At 46.3% G+C, this 24,520-nt stretch overlaps 1 protein-coding gene across 1 annotated transcript in view; it reads left to right on the forward strand.

Moving 5' to 3' along the window:
- Window positions 1-24,520, forward strand: part of PLCH2 (phospholipase C eta 2) — a 548,160-nt gene that overhangs the window by 325,072 nt on the left and 198,568 nt on the right. The window contains exon 9 of the mRNA XM_086921546.1: window positions 17,198-17,305. Within this exon, the coding sequence (XP_086777672.1) occupies window positions 17,198-17,305 (108 nt within the window). The remainder of the gene's footprint in view (window positions 1-17,197; window positions 17,306-24,520) is intronic.

A 24,520-nucleotide genomic window follows, 5' to 3' on the forward strand; every position in this document is an offset into this window, starting at 1 on the left:
TATACTTAACGGACTCATATGTTCACTGCTCAAATTAACTCATATTTCTCTATGCCAGTCCACAACTAATCCTTTTTGACTTTCAGAGCAGCGTGCTACTCACTAAAACGCACTTCGATGTCTCGTCAGGGGTAGTAAGCACCATCTAATTACAATTACTAGGAAAGACAATGCCTTAACTTTGCATACCCTTAACTGCACCCATACTCGGACCCTCACTCCTCTGTTCTCCAAAAAGTCAAATCACTAAGGAAAGTGAAGGGCAATTGTAGCTATTAGCTCCCAGTTCAAACTCCTGCAAACGTTGTTAGACCCTTCATCTCCGGCGGCTGGTGGAATTTAAAAGTGGTGAGGATCTGGGCAAGTAAATGCATTTTTGCATGTAAGCTGCAGATTTTATAAACCCACTTTCTAGCTTCAGATAATTTATTTAAAAAAATAATGCACGACGACACTTTGACAGGAACGTATAGCGGCTACGAAGCAGTTACACAACAGAAGCTCACATTCCAGTTGTGAGGCCGTAACATTCATATTTAACAATGTGGATTTGGATTTGCCCAAAATCATGCAAGTAGTGGAGCTGACACAGAGACTCTAACCTCGACCCCAGTTTCTAAGTCCAGTGACCAGTTATAATTTCATTATAAATTAAGGGTGAAGCGAGGGTGAGGGTAAAGCGAGGGAAAGAAAGAAGAGAGAGCATTAGAGACCAAGGAGTGGGATTGTACAGATAAAAATAAATAGTTGGGAAGGGAAAGAGGGTGGGGGGAGATATAATAAAAATGAGCTTAAAGAAAGGGAAAGAGAGTTTCCTTCCCCAATTTCCACTCTGTCGCGTAGTCAAACTTCTCTCTGGGACTCCTCCTGGCCGGGAAAAATAAGCCTGAGCTGCCCAGCCAATCCAAGCACTGCTCTTATGCTGCAGATAATACTAAGCAGCATAAGAGCAGTGCTTGGATTGGCTGGGGCATGTAAGCACAACGCTCCATTGAAGACCGATGGGGCTGTGTCTTTGTTGACGCAGCTCCATGGGAGCCTTCAATGGGGATGCCTGAACTGCACATTTCAGTCTGGCCAGATGAAAAATACAGCCAATTTGACATGTGCACTTCAATTTCAACCTCAGCTGCTCGACACACCCACTTAGATCTCCGTAGCCCCTTCCCATAAGTTGATAAAATTAATGGAGGACATAAGGGGCTAATTGACAATGCCAAATGATCCTGGTATTGGCTTGAAGCAGTAGGGGCGCAATGCCCCAGCGCCCATGTAAACAAACCGCTGCCATCATTCATTTTGTATATTGAAAAGAAACGTTCAAATGTGATTTCTTTGTTGGCGGCAAATTACTGTATGTTTCTGTACTGCCAAGGGTAGGCGGTGTCATCTGCAAAGTGGAAGATCTCATTGAAGGGAAAGGTTCTGTGTGGGTGGGACAGAAGCCAACATTGGGATGGACACGTCCCGTGTGGGGGACAGACCATGATGGACTGCTGCCTACTACTGCAGTGTGACTTTCACGGCTTGTAATTTTCTTCAGAAATGCGAATCCTATTGCTCCAAGGGGAAGAGGATAGAATGCAGGGACAATTCGATAGTGAAGGCATAGATGGAGGTGGACGGCCTGTACTCTGTCTCTGCGCTTAAAGAGGCAATGAATGACATCAGAATGGATCTCAAAACCCCAGCCGCCATCATCTAACAAACAAGCATTCTATAGTACCCACTGCTGGCGACTGTTAGAGAGGCAGGACTGGGCCAAGAGAACTGTTTCTTCTCTGCACTGGATGGCTTCTTTAAATGAAAGATATCTATGCTTAACAACCACAGATAAATACAACCTGGCCCACCCAGCCTGCTCATTTCCCTCATCTATTGTAACACGATTAAACTCTTTCACTACTTTTGACTCAGTGACCCTGACATGACACTGCTCCAGACGTCCCTTCATCTTTCAAAACACCCACAGATGAGTGAAATTGTAGCTCTACTTCCTGCCATCTCAAGCAGATGCCTTTATTCTTAATGAGGGAATAGCAGATGGGCTGGACTCAGGAGGCGCTGGGAGGAAGAATAAAAAGTATAGTAAATATGGCTGTACTCATTGCCACTGAGATAAAGCCATACACGGGCAATGTTAGATGCTGATAAATCTCTGTTGAGCAATATCTAGTTTTGCGCACACCTTGCACAAACCATCTGCCACCATTTGGGAAATTAAAGTAAACATTGCGCCTAAAAATTAACTGTAGTCCAAATGTTTCTTCAATTTGAGGAGAAGGTGCAAAATCCAGAAGAGATCCCACCGGTAACAATTCATCGGCCTTAGGGGTAATATGGAGGAGGAAATCGTGCTAGCTGATTTGCCTGTGCATCTAGTTCTTCCTCCACAAATTAGGGGATTTTCCAAAACCAACCAACCCTAAATCCAGTACTCGTACTACCAAAGATCCCTGCTGCACTGGATACAGCAGTCCATCTCATTTTATGATGTGATTTAACAGGTAGATTTTCAAAGGACATGTCTTCCTTTTTTGGGACTCAGATGTACTGGTCCATGCTTATAACAATCAGTACATGTTACATGTGGAGCACTAAAGACCAGGCACTATTACACAGCCCACTCATTTCCATCTTTGACTCTACGTGGTTAGCTTCGAGAGAGTAGTTAACGTTATTCTTGGACAGTGAGGCGGTTGCGAACCCAGCTCTAGTTTAACAGGAATAAAGTAAAACAAAGTGGGATATTTCACCAGTTATACATTTTAAAAGAAGTTGTCTCTACAACACATTTGAGTGTCGGCATAAGCTTGTAAAAGAAAGTCCAGACATGTTCAGCATTGTGAGGAAATGACTTTTTGCAGGCTCACCCTCACATTTTGCCGCACTTTTTGACTATTAGGTACTGGCGTAATGACTTTGAGAGAGCACTGAGGACTGCTACCCAGGCCTCAGGGCCAGTGCTCTGATCCTTAAAAGCGTATGTTTGATTGGCTTAGAGCCTACTGGCATACGTTAACTTACTTATAAGTCCCTAGTTTAAGGTACCTTGGTATCTAGGACCCATACCATGTTAAGAGTCCCTCATGAGCTGTGATACTTATTGCGTCATCAAGGATGTGCCAAAGTAAAAGCGTGTCTCCCAGCCATCCACTAAAGATTGGTAGAGCAGTTTGAAACTGCTAACTCGACTTTGCCATTCAAACTAATGTAAAGTCCAGACCTTCCTTTTATATATATATATATATATATATATATATATATATATATATATATATATATATATATATATATATATATATATATATATATATATATATATATATATATATATATATATATATATAAATGTCTCCCCTAAAGTAGGCCTGTCGACCCCCATGGCAGGGGGATATATATATTAAAAAGTGGGACATGTGTTTTTATAGGTCCTAACATGAAAAACCCCAAATTGATGTTTTATCTGTAGAAAAGCTAGTAGCTCCATTGGCAATTTGCAGGGTTGCATGCTGACAGCTCAGCTGTGCTAACTTCTTAATGGGATTACCAAAGATGGACTTCAAGGTATTAAAAGATTTGTTGCAATAAACCTGACTTGATGCCCAAGTCGGATTTAATGTAACTTTTGTGTAAAAGTCAACTTCCGTAAGTTGCCACTCTGTTGCCCAAGTTTTCCAATGGCCATTCGCAGATGCAGGCCACATGACAGCCTTCTGCCCTCCTGGGTAGAGGTGTGAATGACTCCCAGGTAGGGACACTATAGAAGCCTGCCATTTGAAGAGGGGTTACCTCTCCCTGGTAGAAAGCCAACAGGGTGTGAGCCCAAAAATCAATCTTCAAAGGGGAAGCTGCCTTTGAAGGTCAAATGATGGACACACACAAGAGGTATACTGTATTGTATGTATTGTATTGTATGTTGGATTTATATAGCGCTTATCACCCAGGGGTCTCTAAGCGCTTGCCTTGGGAATCCGTCCTGGCTTTTTTCCCAGTGAGATAGCCCCTACAGGGCATCTCCAAGGTGAAAGCCAGGCATCCCGCCGTTGTGGCGATTAAGCAAGCTTAATGCCCAGAGTTGCAGAGTGTGAACCCATGATTAGGTCAGGCACCGAAGCGAGAATTATCGAGTCCGTGGACATTTGAGCTCAAGACCCTGCCGCGTCTGGAATTGAACCCTGGTCCCGGGTCTGACCTCTGCTTCAGGGTCTGCCTGCTCTAACCAGTGAGCCACACTTCTCCACATTTCTCCACTACTCGTTTGTTCTAGTAGACAGATTGACGTAGGGGACAGGGAGAAGGAAACAGTTGTCAAACCGGATTTTCCATGGGCTTGTAGCTGTCAGGTAGCCACAACTCTAGGGTGGGCTACCAAGCATTATACACTGAGAGAGGGGGTCCTTCCATCTTGGGAGTGGGCAGAATGTTGCCCTGTGGGATAACTAAATGGCACACTTTACAGGAAGTGGTCATCGGGCATTAGTGACAGGAGTCACCACATCCTCTGAGTGCAAGTTGTGGGCTTAAAAGTGACACCCCTGAAACTCAGACCTCAGATCTCTTCTGCACTGGAGAGAGGACTCAAGGAGGACTGACTGCCTTGCTGTTCCCTGGACCCAGCAAAGAGAAGCTGCAGCAACAACTGGGCTGCACCTTCCGATCGTTGGGCTAGCAAACAGTGGACTGTGCCTGTTGTGCCCTGCTTGAGGAAAGTTGTCCCCGAGCCCCAGACAGAAGAGGTTAACTTCAGTAGTCAGTTAGCTGCCTTCCTGTTACAGCTCCAGGGCCATAAAAGCTGCAGAAGAAGCTGCCTTGGGAAAGTTACTAGCCACAAATGCCTGTTCACAAATGACTGCTGAAGCGCAGCGCGGGAGACCACACCCCGGCATTCAAAAGTTGCACTAGAGTCTGCTGAACCTGGGAGAGTCCTCAAAGGGCATTGTCATCACCCAAGGAAGACACTTGCTGCAATTAAAGTACATTCCTGGTTTCACTGTGACCGGAGACCAGTAGACCAGTGGCAACTGGCTTTTGGATGGACTTCACCTTAAGTTCGATGGACATCAACCTCTGTGGCCAAAATCACCTCACTGTGTTTGTATACAGAGGAGTGGCCCCAGGAAGACCCTTGTTGACAGGATCAGCATCCTCTGCATCCTCAGTAGCTTCAGCATCCTGTATCCTTTTGCATTATGACCACTCCATTGAAGTCTATGGTGATTCACCCATAGAGCCTGGAACTAGACTGGAGACTGCTTTGACTGCAAGGTAACTGACTGCTAAGCCTTACTGGCCCCTGTGACTTGCTCCCTCCTGGAGTTTGTCGTCCAAAGTAGTCTGGAGTACCTGAGCACAACTTTATAAAAAGGTTCCTAAAGTTTTCAAAGGAACTGTTATCCGTGGTACTTGCCTATGCTTGTTTACATTTTGAATGAAACACAGTGATTTATGGTTTGCCTGATAATGTGATATCTCTTGAACCCTCTGGTGGATTTTGTTTGTTTTACTGTCTAAAAATTCATTTAAAAAAATCTATTTTTATAAATTTTGTGTCGGTTTTCCTGTGTGTTGTGTTCCTTTCTATTCAATTGTTTTTGTACTTCTAAATGAATTGCACTGGTTCCAAAGCCTGACTGTTCAAAGCCACAGTTACCTAGGGTTGTGCTAAGGTTTTACAAATTAGCCTGACTGGATCCAAGACAGGTTTGTGAGTTTATTACACGGTGAGGTCTCACAATCACACCATATAATAAACCCCATTGCCTCACAAGCACTTTTTGGGTTGAAGTGTTATCCCAAAGAATATTACTTTTGGTGCGAAAGTGTGTATATCATGAAGCCAGATTGATAACTTTAGATGGTAAATCTTTGGCAATACTGGACTCGACTAATGAAATCTGTCACTCTGGTCAATGAAACTTGAGTTATCATTGCTCTTTGAGTGAAGGGACAAAGGACCGACTTTCCGTCCCTGTCACTCTGACCTGACTTACTCCTGGATAGCACAGAGGCTTGAGGCAATAATGCAACATGTAGAAAAAGGCCTCATCGTCCCTCTGTGGAAGAGGTGTGGTGCAGCGGCCAGGGTGCCTGACTCCGAACCACAGGGTTCACGGTTCGATCCCCGGTGCTTGCAGCAGGTTAGCCCAGCCCCATGTGACTCTGGGCAATAGCTCGCTTAATCTTCCCAATGGCCCCCAGTGCGGGGACACTTCTCCGTTGGTAGCTGTGCGCTATACAACCTCTGGTAGCTCAGTAGCCAGAGCTCATTCGGCTGCTGAGCTTCAAACAACCTCGTTCAAACCCAAACCCACCATGCATAGAAAACAATGGCGCTGAAGGCCAGATGCAAGTCTATGATTTGGTCCCAGACATTTCAAGGAGTTGTATCATTGAAGCAGTTATCACTCCCAGATAACAGGCAATAGGAGCTTACAATGTTGAATAGTTATAAAATATCTCTGAGGTTCAGGCCCGGACTGGCCGTTGCGGGCACCGGGCAATCCCCCGGTGGGCCGCATGGTTGGGGGCCGGTTTTGGCCCCCTGGGGGCCGTTTTTGTTACAGGGCCGTTATGCTGCAAAAACGGCCCTGTAACAAAAATGTCCGAAAACCGGCCCTGGCACATAGCGCGGTCGCACCTCCTCCTCCTCCCGGCGGGGGGAGGGGGCCGGCCGAGCACTTTGCCAGGGCCGGTTCTGGTTCCCAGTCCGGCCCTGCTGAGGTTTAATGAGCCTGAGGCAAAGTACCACTTGTAACCTAGCAATGATATTTTCCAATCCATAATACGGTGGTGCAGTCACATAATAAACTGAGGGGGCAGCAAAAGTGGAAAGGGTGGGGCAGAAGAGTGAGGAGGGGTAAGATTTAGGGATTGATGAAGGTGCACTGTATATGCTCACATCTCATGAAAAGCAGAGCTGATGGGCCAATAGCACTTTATAGGTAGAAGAGTAGGGATGTTTCAGTGTTTTCATATTTTAGTAGGGAATGAGCTTAATGAATATAACTGCTAAATTTCGCTAATATTACCACAAACATTGCATGAAACAACCCTAAAGGCACTCTGTCATTCTCCCCTCACGCATCACTCACACAGAATGTTTTAAAAAGTTCAGAGTTAATTTACAAATGTGGGTCACTTTTTACTAGCCAATTCATAAAAGGGGGCCACTCCTTATTTGGTGCCTGGACCTGTTTTCTGTCCCACTCCGACCCTCTTCCCATTGATACGAAACTGGGTGGATGTACCTTGAGGATTTACAAGCAGATTTATAAGCAGCTGTACGACGCAAATATCTGCACTCTAGCAATCGATTGGGGCAGCAATAAACCACCAGTTTGCCAAAGGATTAGTCTGTGGAGGCTGTAGGCACCCTCAACAATGGATGGGGTACGTTTTGGTTTAGCACCTCTCTTGCACAGCCTATCACTTTGCTGAGTAGGAATTTCAAATGTGAAAATGCTGAACTCCTTTCAAAAGATTTATGATATTAGGTTACTTAGCAAGAAATACACTAAGTAAGTGCAAAAAGCATAGGGACCCCATCGAGTGAGATATGGGGTACTTTTGATCCAAAGAAAGCTTTGCAATTAATTCAACTATCCCTAAGAGACAGAATACAATAAGTGACAGTGGGGCCTCGCGTTCCATGCTCATCCGAAATGTAATACCCCCCAGGGGCATTGTCGGGGAAGGTATATAAATATTCTAACCTGTTTCAAGTGATACCAAGTGCCTATAAGTATTTATGGATCACATAATGTACCCCATATGGCATGCAGGAAAACATTCCATCAACAACAAAGTTTGTATAAAAATAAGCCTAATTTCAAAATCAATGATGCAAAATCAAGATAAGCCAACATTACCGATAAGAGCAATAATTTTGTTTCTCAGTTCTCTCTTCAAATTTTGCTAAAATGTTTGGATTTGGATTAGTACATTGTAGTTTAAAAATATTACATTTTTACTCCAAAACATAGCAGAACCATATTTCTTTGCCTGGTGTTAAATGAAAGATATGGCTTCTGCTATTGTCTTAAAGCCGGTCCACCCACGAAAATGAGTCCCAGCTTGCAAGTAGCCTCTGGTAAAACTGTAGCCAACACTGGAAATCATGTGTCAAAGGTGAGAAAATCACTGCTGCTTGCTGATATAAACCACATTAGATTTGCAAACGTATGTCTTGGCGCAATTCTATCCATTTAGATGGCCAAAGTTACTTTCAAACCAAAAAGTGACCTATCTACCTGTCTGCTTGCTGAAACCACAAGTTTTAAGCCAACTTATAGAAAAGAGATGTCTCAGTCCTAGGTTTCGTCCGCTGTAGCAAGCTACTAGACAAGGCAAAGTTTGGCTCTTAATACTGTCCACTCATAAGCTGTTCCTAGCAGGGCCTTGTTCCACTTCTTCTCCACCATGTGTCTGCCTTAGGGTAAGCTAGTGTACACTATGCCGACTAGTTAGCCCCCACGTTAAGATGATCCCCTCCGTAATGAGAACTCTTCAAGTTACACACATTGCCCTCACTCCTTAGAATTTGTTTTTCTTTGAACATTTTGAAATTTTAGTAAACATCTCTACCTAGTTCTTGGCACTCTGGCAGCCAGGACACAATCAGACTGCAGACTAAGAAGTGTAACAAAGAAAAACAAGACAACATGCACTTATTTATTTATGCGCCCAGGATCGAGAACTACATCCCCATATCCATCAGAACTGCTACAATGATGCTCCAATTTAAGGAAGAGTTGAAGACTCACCTCTTTAAAGAACTCTGTATCATAATGCATTAACTATCCACAACTCAGCTTCCTCTCCTATTACTTGTTGACTTTAAGCTTGCCTTTGACCATGTACATCAGTTTGCTGCCTTTTGGCTATACAGATACCAAATACATACATGCTTACAAATGTCACAAGGATGATCAAAGCTTGCTTATATTCCTTGCCTGGACAACCTTGATGGCCACAACACCTCATCCCTACTGAAGAGCCTCGCCAGCATCGGACTCAAACAACTGGTCACATCTCCAACCCACTCAGCAGGACACCTGCTCGACCCCATCTTCTCCGCATGCAACATCTCTGTCAGCCACACCTCTGAACCACCCTGGACCGACCACCACTGCATCCACCTCTCCTTCACTAGACCCACAGCACGCCACGACACCCACCACGATACTCGCAGAAGCTGCAACAAGTCACCGAAGACCAGCTCACCACCTCCCTCAGCAAAACCTCACCACTGACATCCATGGACGCCAACACCTCAGTACTCAACCTCCACCATTTGATCTCCAACTGCGCCAACACATTGGCTACCCTCAAGAAATCCCGAGGCAAGTAGCCCTCCAAGAATGCCAAATGGTTCTCCCCTGCTCTCCCAAAAGTCCAGACACTCCTGCAGACGGTTTGAGAAAAAATGGAGGAGCAGCAAGATCATGGCAGACCATGCCGCCTTCAAAACCACCTTTACCGCACACCACTGCCTCATCAGAACAACTAAGAAAGCAGCCTTACAGGAACGCAGCAATGTCAATGCACACAACAACAAAGAACTCTTTACTGTGGTCAAATAATCTGCCAAACTCAGCACAGAGATAGACAATCCTCCTGCTCAAGAGCTCTGCGACAACCTCGCCACCTTCTTCACCGCACGATCAAGGAGATTTGCGACAGCTTCGCAACCCAAGACCCACCCACCACACCCGCAAGCAACGCACCGCACCCAATGGCTCCAGACCCCAGCAGACTTTGCCCAACTGGACCACCCTCACCTCTGACGACAACCTCAGGATCATGAAGAGCATCCACTCCTGAGCCCCCTCCCTACATCTTCAACAGAGCCAACACCTCCATCTCACCAGAGCTCTGCCGCACTATCAACTGCTCCAGCGAGTCCACATCCTTCCCTGAAGACTGGAAGCATGCAGAGAGCAACCCTCTACTGAAGGAACCCTGTGCCAACCCGACGGATCTCAAGAACTACAGACCCATGTCTCTGCTCCCCGTCAAAGTAATCAAGAAAGCCATCAATGCCCAACTTTCTGAGTTCACTGAAGCAAATTACATCCTGGACAACTCCCAATCGGGCTTCAAAAACAACCACAGCACTGAGATCACTCTCCTCGCAGCTACAGAAGATATCTGCACGAGCAACTTCCACAATGGGATGAAGGCAGTCACCACCTGGATGAAGGACAGATGCCTCAAGCTTAACTCATACAAGACTGAAGTCCTCATCCTGGCTCTACCCCCTTCACCTGGGATGGCTTGTGGTGGCCCACGGTGCCCAAAACCCCCACACCCACAGACCACGCACGAAAGCTCGGTATCATCCTGGACTCCTCGCTCTCAATGAACCGCCAAATCAACGCTGTTTCGTCCTTCTTCTTCCACATGGTCCGCTTGCTTCGTAAGATCTTCAAATGGATCCCCACAGAGTTCAGGAAAACGGTAACCCATGTGCTCGTCATCACAGACTCGACTACGGCAACACACTCTATGTCAGCGCCACCCAGAAACTCCTAAGGAAACTGTAGAACATACAAAACGCCATTGCCAGATTCATCCTGAACATCCCATGCCGCAGCCACATCACCGGCCACCCGAGAGACCTTCACTGGCTACCTATCAACAAAAGAATTACCTTCAAGTTCCTCAAGCATGCCTACACAGTCCTCCACAACCACAGACCTGCATACCTCAACCACCGCCTCTCCTTCTACACTCCCACCAGACATCTCCACGTCGCCCAACTGGCCCTGGCCACCATCACAAATCTGCAAGACTGTTGGGGTAAGGTACTTCTCCTACCTAACTAAGATGACCTGGAACTCCCTGCCTCTGTACCTCAGGCAATCACCATTGCTGCTGCAATTCAGGAAGGACCTCAAGACCTGGCTTTTCGACTGAACAGCAGATCCACCCCCATCCACTCAGCGCCTTGAGACCCTCACGGGTGAGTAGTCGTGCTGTATAAGAGCCCTGATTAATTGGTTGATTGATCTACATCTCAATGGATCCTGAACAGGTTGATTTTTAAGATTTGCAACCTTCTGCTTCTTACCTTGAAATCTCAAACTTAGGAGCCTTCATTAGTGGGCCCATATATCTTGCTTCATCGCTATGTTGATTATCATATTTAGTCCCTCAAAGAGGGAACCATGCTTGTATTTTAAATTAACCCAGTTGTATCCCTACATCCACACACATCTGGTTGCCAAACCATCTATATATATAGAAAATTATGATAACATATACCCACTAGATCCCCACAGCTGATAATGTAAGTGTTCGCTAGCGTATCCATTTTAAGGGGGACCAGACTGTTCCATGTTGCTGAAATCCAATGCATCTAATCCTAGGCTATCAGTTTTACATGGTAATTTCCCATCAACTGATGAGGGTTAAATATTAGATTTCGGTTGTTTGTAAAAGGACCATTATTGCTATACACATCTGTGTCTCAACCTATCACACTTTACTTTTGCAACATAGGAATGTCTTCATAAAACCCTTAACCTAAGAAAATGCATTTTATACATAAAATGTGGGCAACTCCTTCACGTCAATCAATGCTAAAAGAGAGAATTTTCTATGTGATTTTTCCTTGTAAAAGCTTGATATTTCAATTGGAGTTGCTACTTTGTTAAATGGTTTTGGAGAAGGGTTTGGGTGAAACCTGAAAATCTGAGCGAGCCACAAACCTCAAGTCTTGTCATTGTGTCTTTTGAAAGGCCAAGCACAAAGCATACCACTGGAGACGGATGTTGGCACACCCCGCTGGTTTAGCTGCTCTCTCCTCTTTTGCCCTCTCCTTGGATGTTGTCAGGTTTCATTTCTAAAACTGACTCTCTTACAAGCCACTGGAGGCGGCTATGGAAGCATCTATTGTGAAGGCTGACAGTTGGTTTTCTTCTGTGCGTGCCCTAGAGGGCCTGGCGGGAGGAAGCAGGGGTTGGTTGTGGGCGGGATTCAAACACTCACAGCAGTAAGGCTGCGCCCCAAAGCAGAACGTCCCCCCAGAGAGAGAGCTGTCTGTAAGAGAGAATTTAAACATGAAAACAATTGAAGCTGGCTCAAATCTGCCCTGTTGAGATACTCCATGTGGTGGCCTGTGGCAGGCGATGAACTGAATTAATTTCATTTAGGGAGCTTGTAGGAAATCGGGTTACTGGTTAAGAGGGGTGAAACCCTACTCAAACAGGAACTACAATCCTTGTCAGGGTGAAGTCACAAGCAAACCCCAAATTAACCTGTGCTTAACCTTCTGGTAGCTTGGCGCAGAGCAGTCACGCTTAACTTGGAGGCAATATGTAAATTATTCATGCAGAACACAAACAGTAATAAAGTGAAAACACAACACAAGAAAAAGCCAACACCAATTTAGAAAAATGTAGTACATTTCAATAAATAAATCAAGATGAGAATGACAAAAAATCCAATCAGTAGAACCAGAGATATGCAATTTTATAGATTTAAGGGAAAATAGCTTCAAAAGTTACAAACCACCGACTAGTTATCTGGTTGCACCAGGTTGGTACAAAGTCACAAGTTCATGCTGACCGCGAAGGAGGGTGGGCCGGCTGCAGGGATCCACTCTAGCCTGTGGAACACAGTACCTGACTCCTGGTTGGAAAGAGGTGCAGAGGCCCGTGTTGAGGATGCGTCATGCAGCAGAGGTGATGCAAGATCCAGGCAAGGAGATGCACCACCTAGTGGTGGTTTTGGGGAGCTGCGATGTGTGATTCAATGTCCTTCCATGGAGATGCATATTGCAGCAGCTGTTCCAGTGGGCTGCATTGGGCGAGGTGAAGTGCTCAAGTGTAATCAATTCAGGCAGTGTCCTCTTTCTATGTGTTCTGCAGAATGCAGCAGATATGGAAAAATTGAAAAAACAAGGAGAAGTGAAAACATTTTTCTCCTTGTTGCGCCTCCCTAACTCTTCCCCTGGGGTGGTGTTAGAATCTGACGCATTCTCAGGTTTACGATATCTGGTCAAACTGGGAATGTGTTAGATTCCATGGGAGTTGCTAGGGAACACCCACAGCAGCACCCATGCTTTCTCGCAGTGTTCTCCGTGAAAGGGGCACTCATTTACAAGGCCATGAAAAGCCACATAAAGTGGCTTTACATGTCCTTGTAAATATGCTGGGGCACATTGCATCACCGGAACGTCCAAAAAATGAGAAATGGACCTTTGTCCTTCCACTTGTAATGGCCCAGATTTTCCCACGCTCTGGATTTATTTATAACCTGCATATATGTATCTCTCTGGGCACTCGTAATGAGGGCCTAAGGGTAGGTGAGTTTGAGGTTATGGAATGAGTCTGCATATATTCTTCTCGCCTGCCCCTTTTGCCCTTTCCTCCTTCGGAAGCAAGGTCCCTAATCTAATGCAGCTTTATAGATGTAAGGCCGGAAACTGTGACATGAAGGAGCATGCATAGCCATTCATCACTGATACAGGCATTTTCCATTATTCATATGGACTTGTAAAAACATTTCAAATTGAATAGAAACCTTTTTGAAACGCAGGGTGAATCTCTGGGGCCTGCCACACAGTTGCTGATTTATGGGAGGCATCCAGTTGAAGGTTGACTGTTGTGCTAAGGACTTCCTGTTCTTTTCTAAAGGATATGTCTCCCTGGTGCCTGCTACTCCAGCACCTCTCCTTGTCTCGATTCACCCTCACTGATTCCTGCCCAGTGTTGACACTTTCCTCCACATGTCTCTCACACCTCCCTTCCCACCCCCACCTCTTCTGACCTAACCACACCCTCTCCCCAGCCAGCTCCACAGTTGTTAAACCACTTTACATCACCATCACACTGTTCCACTACATATATTGTCACATTTCTGCAATACGCTCTTCCACCTAACTCTCCCCCCTTCCCACCTATTTAGGCCTCCATATCACCCAGACACGCCATTACCTAGCCCATGTTCTTGCCTCGCCACCTCACCATACTCTCCTAAGAACTCTTCCATGCCACCCAACACATCCTCATCACCTGCCATACCCCATTTTGATATTCTTCCACCTCAACTTATCACATCCCTACCCTTCTGCAATATGCTTCCCGATCTATCCAGCATACGACACATCCACCCCACCGCATACTGACTACAACCCAAAACACCATAATCACTCCCCATATGCCGTCTTCACAACATTTTCATACCTCACCGCACCCACACCCCCTCCACAGCATGTTCCTCCACCCTTTTCAACTCACCTCTTCTGACTCAGACACACACATCCCACCCAACACAATCACTCTCCCTATAACCACATCCCCATACCACTCATCCTTACATTTCACATCATTCTACCTCACTTGGCATCCCCGCCCTTGTGCCCCACACTCTCCTACCTATCCCCCAAGACCTCCACATCATCGTTTATCTCCTAAGAATACTCCCATACAACTTAACCTCCATCTTTATCACCCACCCTCTTACAACAGATGCACACCGTTCCACCTCACCCTACCACAGCCAGACCCGTCTGTAGGACGCTCCCCTACATATCCAGCACACTACACCCTCACCCCGCCTTTCCTCTGCTAACACAGCCCACAACATTTACCTCACACTTATGACTTCACCCTCATCACATTCCACCTCACCCTCGAGAGCCCACCCTCTGAGCATTCTACCTCACCCCAAGAGCCCACCCTCATAGCCTTCCACCTCTCCCTCGAGAGCCCACCCTCATGGAGTTCTACCTCACCCCAAGAGCCCACCCTCATAGCTTTCCACCTAACCCCCTGGAAGCCACCCTTATAGCATACCACCTCACACCCGAGAGCCCACCCTCATAGCCTTCCACCTCACCCCCTGGAAGCCACCCTCATAGCATACCACCTCACACCAGAGAGCCCACCCTCATAGCATTCTACCTCACCCCGAGAGCCCACCCTCATAGCATTCTAACTCACCCCCGAGAGCCCACCCTCATAGCCTTCCACCTCACCCCAAGAGCCCACCCTCATAGAACTCCATCTCACACCTGAAAGCCCACCCTCATAGCATTCTACCTCACCCCGAGAGCCCACACTCATAGCATTCTACCTCACCCCGAGAGCCCACCCTCATAGCCTTACCCCTCACCCCAAGAGCCCACCCTCATAGAATTCTACCTCACCCCGAGAGCCCACACTCATAGTATTCTACCTCACCCCGAGAGCCCACCCTCAGAGCCTTACCCCTCACCCCAAGAGCCCACCCTCATAGAATTCTACCTCACCCCCGAGAGCCCACCCTCATAGAATTCTACCTCACCCCGAGAGCCCACCCTCATAGCCTTACCCCTCACCCCAAGAGCCCACCCTCATAGAATTCTACCTCACCCGCGAGAGCCCACCCTCATAGAATTCCATCTCACACCTGAAAGCCCACCCTCATAGCATTCTACCTCACCCCGAGAGCCCACACTCATAGCATTCTACCTCACCCCGAGAGCCCACCCTCATAGCTTTACCCCTCACCCCAAGAGCCCACCCTCATAGAATTCTACCTCACCCCCGAGAGCCCACCCTCATAGAATTCTACCTCATCCCCGAGAGTCCACCCTCACCCTCATAGTATTCTACCTCACCCCGAGAGCCCACACTCATAGCATTCTACCTCACCCCGAGAGCCTACCCTCATAGCATTCTGCCTCACCCCCAGAGCCCACCCTCATAGCCTTACCCCTCACCCCAAGAGCCCACCCTCATAGCCTTCCACCTCTCCCTCGAGAGCCCACCCTCATGGAGTTCTACCTCACCCCAAGAGCCCACCCTCATAGCTTTCCACCTAACCCCCTGGAAGCCACCCTTAAAGCATACCACCTCACACCCGAGAGCCCACCCTCATAGCCTTCCACCTCACCCCCTGGAAGCCACCCTCATAGCATACCACCTCACACCAGAGAGCCCACCCTCATAGCATTCTACCTCACCCCGAGAGCCCACCCTCATAGCATTCTAACTCACCCCCGAGAGCCCACACTCATAGCCTTCCACCTCACCCCAAGAGCCCACCCTCATAGAATTCCATCTCACACCTGAAAGCCCACCCTCATAGCATTCTACCTCACCCCGAGAGCCCACACTCATAGCATTCTACCTCACCCCGAGAGCCCACCCTCATAGCCTTACCCCTCACCCCAAGAGCCCACCCTCATAGAATTCTACCTCACCCCGAGAGCCCACACTCATAGCATTCTACCTCACTCCGAGAGCCCACCCTCAGAGCCTTACCCCTCACCCCAAGAGCCCACCCTCATAGAATTCTACCTCACCCCCGAGAGCCCACCCTCATAGAATTCTACCTCACCCCGAGAGCCCACCCTCATAGCCTTACCCCTCACCCCAAGAGCCCACCCTCATAGAATTCCATCTCACACCTAAAAGCCCACCCTCATAGCATTCTACCTCACCCCCGAGAGTCCACCCTCACCCTCATAGCATTCTACCTCACCCCGAGAGCCCACACTCATAGCATTCTACCTCACCCCGAGAGCCCACCCTCATAGCCTTACCCCTCACCCCAAGAGCCCACCCTCATAGAATTCTACCTCACCCCCGAGAGCCCACCCTCATAGAATTCTACCTCACCCCGAGAGCCAACCCTCATAGCCTTACCCCTCACCCCAAGAGCCCACCCTCATAGAATTCTACCTCACCCTCGAGAGCCCACCCTCATAGAATTCTACCTCACCCCCGAGAGTCCACCCTCACCCTCATAGTATTCTACCTCACCCCGAGAGCCCACACTCATAGCATTCTACCTCACCCCGAGAGCCTACCCTCATAGCATTCTACCTCACCCCCTGAGCCCACCCTCATAGCCTTACCCCTCACCCCAAGAGCCCACCCTCATAGAATTCTACCTCACCCCCGAGAGCCCACCCTCATAGAATTCTACCTCACCCCCGAGAGTCCACCCTCACCCTCATAGTATTCTACCTCACCCCGAGAGCCCACCGTCATGCCATTCCACCTCACCCTCGAGAGCCCACGCTCATAGCATTCCACCTCACCCCCGAGAGCCCACCCTCATTCCATTCCATCTCACCCCGAGAGCCCATCCTCATTCCATTCCACCTCACCCCGAGAGCCTTGCCCTCAGCCCCCACCCACCTTCAGCGTCTTTCTTCCTGGAACCGGCCCTTTGCTCACGTCTCGTTATTATATTCCAGGGAAAGAAGCTTCCAGCGAACATCAGCGAGGACGCAGAGGAAGGTGACGTGTCTGATGAGGACAGCGCCGACGAGATTGATGACGACTGTAAGCTGATGAACGGAGATGTAAGTGGAAGACGCCGCCCAATGGCGTAAAGTGATCCTGTTCTGAAGGTCTGATATTCTTTAGAGAGATTGGAGCATTTCGGGTTGACCTTGTACAAGAGCAGGTGTCCTTCAAAAGAAGCTTGAGTCATCGGCAAGCATTGCTAAGAAAGTCATTTGCAATGCAACCTATTAAGATGGAAAACAATCTCCCTAGTCCCGTTTGTTCCCAAGATCACACGATGCTTTCTGTTAACACAATTTTGTTCATTTGAAGAAAACTGTGCCATTGGCTAAGACTGTTTTTTTCTAACGCCTTTCCCGGCTCTTGTTGGGATTAAACTTCATTGATGTTCAGGTGAGGTGTATGCCTGAAGTCTGAACAGGAAGAGATGCTAAACACGACATTAATATCAGCATAAAAGGGCTGTCAGTGACTGTGCTGCTTGATTGGAAGTGCTTTGCTCTACTATATATAGGAATACAGTTCCCATGCCCTGTTTGTTACAGAAGGGTTTTCGGGCTGTAATACCCTTCACTGTCTGTAGGGGGCATGGCTCAAGAAAAAAAGACAGATCTCATTGAACAGTGACACGAAGTGGCAAGAGAGTGCCACTAGTTACGATTCCAGGGAAGGCCTTTAGTTGGTGCTGGATCGACAGGTCAAACATGCAAAGGGAGTTGGGGTTGGAGGCAAATAAGAGGCAATGCAGGTAGAAATCTATACGTCATCAGGGATTTATTGAGCAGCATTTCAAGCTCTTAAAGCGAACACAGTCATTGGTGGAGCACTGGTTTGCCTTTCATACCATGGGTGCAATGGATTATGGACACAAGGACACCTTGCACAAGGTTCAGTGAGTGGGGTTACCAGAAGTGAAGTGGTGATAAGACTGGCACGTATTAAGAGAATAAATTTAGTACAACTAACGCTTGGAAAGACATTTCTTGGCCTTACGCGGTAATCCCAGCAGAGTGGCGCCAGAAATCCCTTGTGCTGGAAAGACATCCAGTGCCGTCTTAACGCTTGGGCATGCTGGGCAGTTGCCCAGGGGCCCCAGGAGCATAAGGGCCCCATGCAGACCAGAATTTAACACAAATTTTCCGTTAAACATTTTTATTCCTGTGAGTGGTTGTGCAGGCAGGGCCCAGTGCACTGCTTTGCCCGGGGGCCTATAATGCTGTTAAGACGGCCCCGGAGACATCCAGAGAGCCGTGAGTCTAGCAAAGAGAATTCAAAGGGACTGTTAGAAGTGGCAACACCGTTGACAGCTTCCAAGGTGATACAAGGACACTGCCGAGTGTTAGAGACTTTTCAAAGAGTAGACAGAGCTTTCTGTTAGGCAATGCAAAGACAGTGCTTGATTACTCCCACACAGAAATGCAAATTTCTTCTCAGAACATGCAAAATCACAATCTCCGAGTGTGCCCGTCGCACATGGAGGCGTTGGGAGCTCTTCAAACGGGTCAATGTCTCCTCATTTTCAACGTCTGGGTGGGCATGTCCAGTTATATATCAGGCGAGTCCAGTTTCGCATGGGGTGACTTTTAACTGCCTCAGTCCTTCGAGCCGGCACCCGCCTGTTGGGGAATCTCTACGTTTCTCAATGGCAGAGTCCTATATTGCAGACCATGCAGTGCAGAAGAGCACAGGGTACATTGAAGTAATGACAGAAAAGTGGAAAAGAGTTCCGTAAAAGCCCTAAGGGGGCATGAGCATTAGGGAGGAAATTAGCGGACAATCGTCATGGCCTCAGACTCCATTGCAATCTGAGGATTCATTCCTGACATGTCGCTGCACCATGCATCACGCACAAATAAATAATGGAGGTCCACGAAAGCTTAGAACGAAGAATATTTGTCCCCTTTCATCCCTGCTATCAAAATAATTAGTATGTATATGACATATTGAGGGAATAGTACTACTCAGAGTGCTTGATTCTGAGTGAAAGAGACAAAACTGGTAAGTATGGCTGGAAGAGTGTGGATACTGAATATTAAGATCAGGATATTGTGGGCGTAATATCGTTGCCAAACAATCGAAAGGTAAGTAAGTAGACATTTTCTATGCTTAACTCCACCTATATGTCCCTCGATTATGTATAGACCTTCAAGGTACACAGATGTGGAGTTAAGAATAGCAAATCTATACTTCCCTCTGTGCAGTTACCGTTCAATATTTTGTCTCTCGATAGTTTGTCCCTCAGTATTTTGTCCACAATATTAGTGTGCCACAGTATTCTTGTACTCGATACAAAGTGCAGTCATCAGGAAGGCCATCTAATGGGACCTATTCCATATGATAATTAGAGGACTCTTGAACTGAGTGAATGCAGCTGCCTGGAGGCAGATCTTTTTTTAAGGTGAACAAATGAACTGCAAGTTCTTGCTGTCAGTGTGTATGATGACGCTCTTTATGCTACATCTCGGTGACTTTGCATCCAGTCATGCCATACCTCAACCAATCTGCATGCAAGCATTTCGCACCTCAGCATTTATTGCTTCTAGCATATCTCCCAGCTCATTGGTCCCAGTCATGTAACATTTAAGTAAGTCTGCCACCAAGAATGCCATATTTTACATAGTCCACGGAAAGTATGGACCCTGGTTTAATCTCCCCCAAACATGCTACCCCTCAGCCAACATGTAATCCAGCATGTCACCCCATCAATTTTCCCTCAAAGCACGCTTCTCATTTGTCAGTGGCCCTAAAAAATATACCACCTCTCGCCAGTCTGTTTGCAATCAAGCCACACCTTAGTCAATAACCTTCCAAGCAAGCCATAATACAGCCAGCCTACCTCAACCATGCAATATCTCCTGTAGCATGATACCACGCATAGCCCATCTCATGCACTCCTAGGCTTGCCACACCTATGTCAACAAACCTCCAAGCATGCTGCATTTCATCCAAACAGCGTAGAATCAGGCTGCACAACTGCTATTTGGCCTTTAAACATGGTGTATTTCAGCCAATTTGTTGTTTCTCTGCTCTGCATACAAAATACATACTTGAGATGTTTCACATCATCACCCTGATCTTACTGAAACCAGACTTGGGTAAATGGGAAAAATATCTAATGAACAAGAATGGTGCTTTCATGCCTTTGACAAGGTGAAGTGGAGTGCCTCTGAGCTCCTTTTGAAATAGGGTTCAAAGCTACAACAGGGCTGGGATGCACAATTACATTCATGTCACTGGAGAGCATGATTCCAGTCCAAGGTCTTCACTCAGTGAAATAGTTCTTTCGAGGAGATGGCTCACTTCAATTGCACCAATCGGGTGAATGTTCCAGACTGTAGTGGTTAGCAATGAAAAGGCTTTAGAGTAGGTGTAGGTGCCTCTACTGACAGGGTACCAACGTGTTGCACTCACAAAGCGAGGGGTGATCTGGCTCCATCTTCCCAATGAAAGCCTCCTCTACTGTTGTATTTCTGAACTTTTCACCATGTCCATCTTTTGCTGAGAAATGTGATGTTTGTGGTTTTGTCTTTCTTCCTGGCCAACGTTGCATGCACATGAAGTGGAAGGTATTGTATGCTGCGCGTCCCCTTCTCCATGTCTTTCTCAGTCTCTTGGTCTCTGTTTTCTACCTGTCTTTCTCTCTACCTTTTATTCCTCTTGGTTCTCTCTGTGTGTCTCCCCCCGCTTTTTTCTCTTAAACTTAATCCATACCAATCTCAACTGCAGAAATGAATCCTGTTACCAAGAAGCGATCTCACTGTGAAAAACTGTTAGCGGGTATTGAGGTGAATTTGATTGAAAGGACAAATTGTGGATGGTTTACAGTAAGCGTCCTTCTCATTTCAGGCACAATCAGCAGTGCAGGTCCCCATGGTCCGAAAGAATAAGGCAACCTCATTCAGCTCTCTTTGAGTTTGATCAGCCCAGGCGTTTGTCAACAGAGCAGCTTAATTGAATTTGTCTTCACCTTCTGATATGTGCATGGGGACAGGGAAGAGATGCCTATATAGGTGAGATCAGATTGCAGGTACACCTGCACCCTTGGGCACATCAGAACACAAACGAGACCAAAACCTATACACTGATTGTGGTAGCACACATACAAAGCAATATGGCTGCCGTCGTTGACTCTCCAAAGCACTCTCGCCCTCGCATCTTTCATTTCCTTGTTCAGTCTTGACTTAGAGGTGAAATGCTGATCAGTTGTCAATGAGGCAATCTACTTTGATTGAAACATTTAGTACAGTTCAATTTTCATTAAGGTAATCTCCTGACACCCTTCACTTTCATTAAAAGTCCTCAAAACAACTTAAGCTTATTAGGCGGTGCTGACTTTGAATGCAGCAGTGAAGGGCAGTCCCTGGTGTAGACCTCTGGCATGGAAAGCTTCAGGTTTCAAAGACATAAATGTGGGAGGACCAAAGCAAAGCAGGACAGAATTTTGAAAACCTTTTTTCAATATTTGTAGGGGCCTGGCCCTATGTCCTTCACACCCTCTTTTTAGAGATGTCTCTAATCATACAGAGGTTCCACCTTGCCACAAGGATACTTCATTACAGATCAGTGCTTTAAAAAAACCCACAGAGCTGGAGAAGAGTCAGTCACATGTACCACAAGCCTGCAGTGCTGCTGGCTTTGACACAATTCTTTTATCTCTGCTCTTGAGAAAACGCTGCACAGACCTACATTCCATAGACGCTCTCAAACTAGTACATTCACAACACTAAAAATGATACTCCTTCCTTTAAACAAGGTTCCTTTGCCTCACTCCACTAAGCAGCACTGTTGTGTTTAAAAAAAGCCTCCCAAATGAGAGTTTTATTTGGAAAAACTACAAATGAATAGCCTTGATGCCCTGGAATTCTTTTTTCAGTGCATGGGGTTCATTAATCCTGTTTTGTCTCCGGGGCACACTGCAAAGTTTTCCCTGGCGGCCCCAAATAGGAAAAACATTTTATTGGAACATCCGACCTCAGGTCAGGCTCATCCGGTCATGTGGTCAGGAGGACTCTGAGTCCATTTACTAATGACCCAACGTCGCTTGTGCCGTTGAGCAAATGGTCAGGCCAGCAGAGCCAGCATAGCCTGTGGGCAGAAACTTGGCAGTTCCCTTGACTCTCGTTGGAGCAGGGGAGTTGCGCAATTGGCAAACACTATACTCTGCAAAAACTGTGGCAGAGTACCTAGTCCACCAAAATCCAAATAAACACATTTGTGTCATTCTCAATGTATGGTTGTCTGCATGTGTTTTTGTGTGTTCTTGGCATATGGATTTGAATTTTCAGGCTGTGGCGAGGGGTCTGATTTCATACTTGTGCAAGGCTGTGCCAATTATAAGGGGTTACATGACTCTGGCCCATCTCTTCTTTGGGAGGCTAAGTTCCAACAATGTGAGCACATGCATTTGTTTTTTTGTGCAGTTGGTAACCCTTGCACACTGCAAGTGCGTGTGTTTGTGTGGGTCTATGCATATACCGCTGCGCCTCTGCAAATCTTTGGTCGTGCAGAGCCACCGATTTTTGATTACCTCATATGGAAGCTGTTCGACAGTAATAAAGAACCATTGCAAATTTGCCAATTGTGCTTCTAAGAAAAAAAACGTATCCACAAATGTCATAATCGATCCAACAGCTTTATCATCCTTTATACTATTTCTAGGTCACAAAGACATTCAGCCATACCTCCCTAATCCCCTAACAATGTGGTCTTAAATATATGAAGCTAGGCTGTCAATGCGATCTCATAAGAAAGCATGACCGTATTCTCTATAAAACGAGTTCCTACTTTGGAGAGTAAACTCCTCCATGCAGTCTCAATGAAAAAACAGACGATCTCTCTGGTGCACTGAAAACATTAAACTAAAAATCTTATTTCAGAAAATCGACTTCACAACCTCGAATTTATTTCTGCACATTCCACTTAATAAATTCGTTTTTTACACAAATATTCGTTTTGCTGTCTGGAACCTCAGCTATTTGATGAGACTGGGCCTATTCCCTCACACGTCCTTTAAAAGCTGCCCAAAATAACCAGAGGCACAAAGAAAAGACTTGCCTTATGCATGGAACGTCGGTCTCCCACAGTTCAACGCACGGTTGCTGCAATGATCTTTTTTTCCCCTAAACCCAATCTCCTGTCGAGCTGAAGCCTGTTTCAGTCGCCATCCTGCAGCCATGTTGCCTCGCGTCTGCCTTCATGGCGTATTTTCAGCACGTCTCTGTGCAGCCATAACTTGGCTGCTGAGCAGATGTGAACGTCTAGTTACCCTAAAGTGTGCAATAAAAGTGCCCTGAGCAGCTTGATGGTACATCACCATGGCAGGAGCACACAAGCCTGCTTCTGCTTATTTGCTACCCGGCGAAACTTGGCCTCTAAGGCAATCTCTTGGCCTTTGGGTATCAGTGTGCTTTGGCCCTTACATGCTCGGAATTGCCAGTTATCATTCATTGTAAACAAGTGTAAATGCCATTAAATGTAAGCCCTTGCAGTAGTGCCGCAGTGCCGCAAGGAAAAAAAGAAAATTGAAAATGTTACAACCTTCATGCGTAGTTAGTTTTACGCTGCCCACAATATAAACTTGTTTCTTTTCTCGTTAAACAACCAGTGGTTGGCAAATTCTCCATAAAATCTGCCCTGGTATAATGTGAAAAACCTTAGAAAATCCCATCTATTTTACTCAAATCTTTTTAGTTGATCACTTTATGATAGTGAAATCAATATAGAACCACAATTGTTTATCCTACACACCATGAAGAGAACTCATATCCTTCTAAACGTGAGAATTTCCCAATTTGACGCTTGAAATTAGGTCTCATTTTAAAGAACGCTGAGAACTCGGATTGAGTTAATTGCATTTCATTCCCCAGATGAGGATCTGTAATGATTTATGACTTTTAATAGTTGTGTATTTTAATTATACTCAACTGATCAGCTTTCTGCTGTTATGCATTAGCTAATATCAAGTCAACTTTATTGTTTAAGCTTACAGATGTAAGCCATACAATACACAAGAGCTTGGGCTAACATCAGATCAATCTAATTTCTAACTTCTGTGTACATTGGTGTCCTATCATCATGTCCTACATTTTTAATCTTTTATTATTGTACATGCTCCCTTACACCCCTCACCACACTTGGTGCTCACATGTTCCTGAGTAGCAGGCTTACTCTGAAAGTAAAACCAGGCCCTCACATGCACATACCCATGCAAACATGTGCATGCACCCGTATACACATGCATATATACATACACGCATATACAAACATATGTA

Source organism: Lissotriton vulgaris, chromosome 5, assembly GCF_964263255.1.
Source record: "Lissotriton vulgaris chromosome 5, aLisVul1.2, whole genome shotgun sequence".
Taxonomy (NCBI): domain Eukaryota; kingdom Metazoa; phylum Chordata; class Amphibia; order Caudata; family Salamandridae; genus Lissotriton; species Lissotriton vulgaris.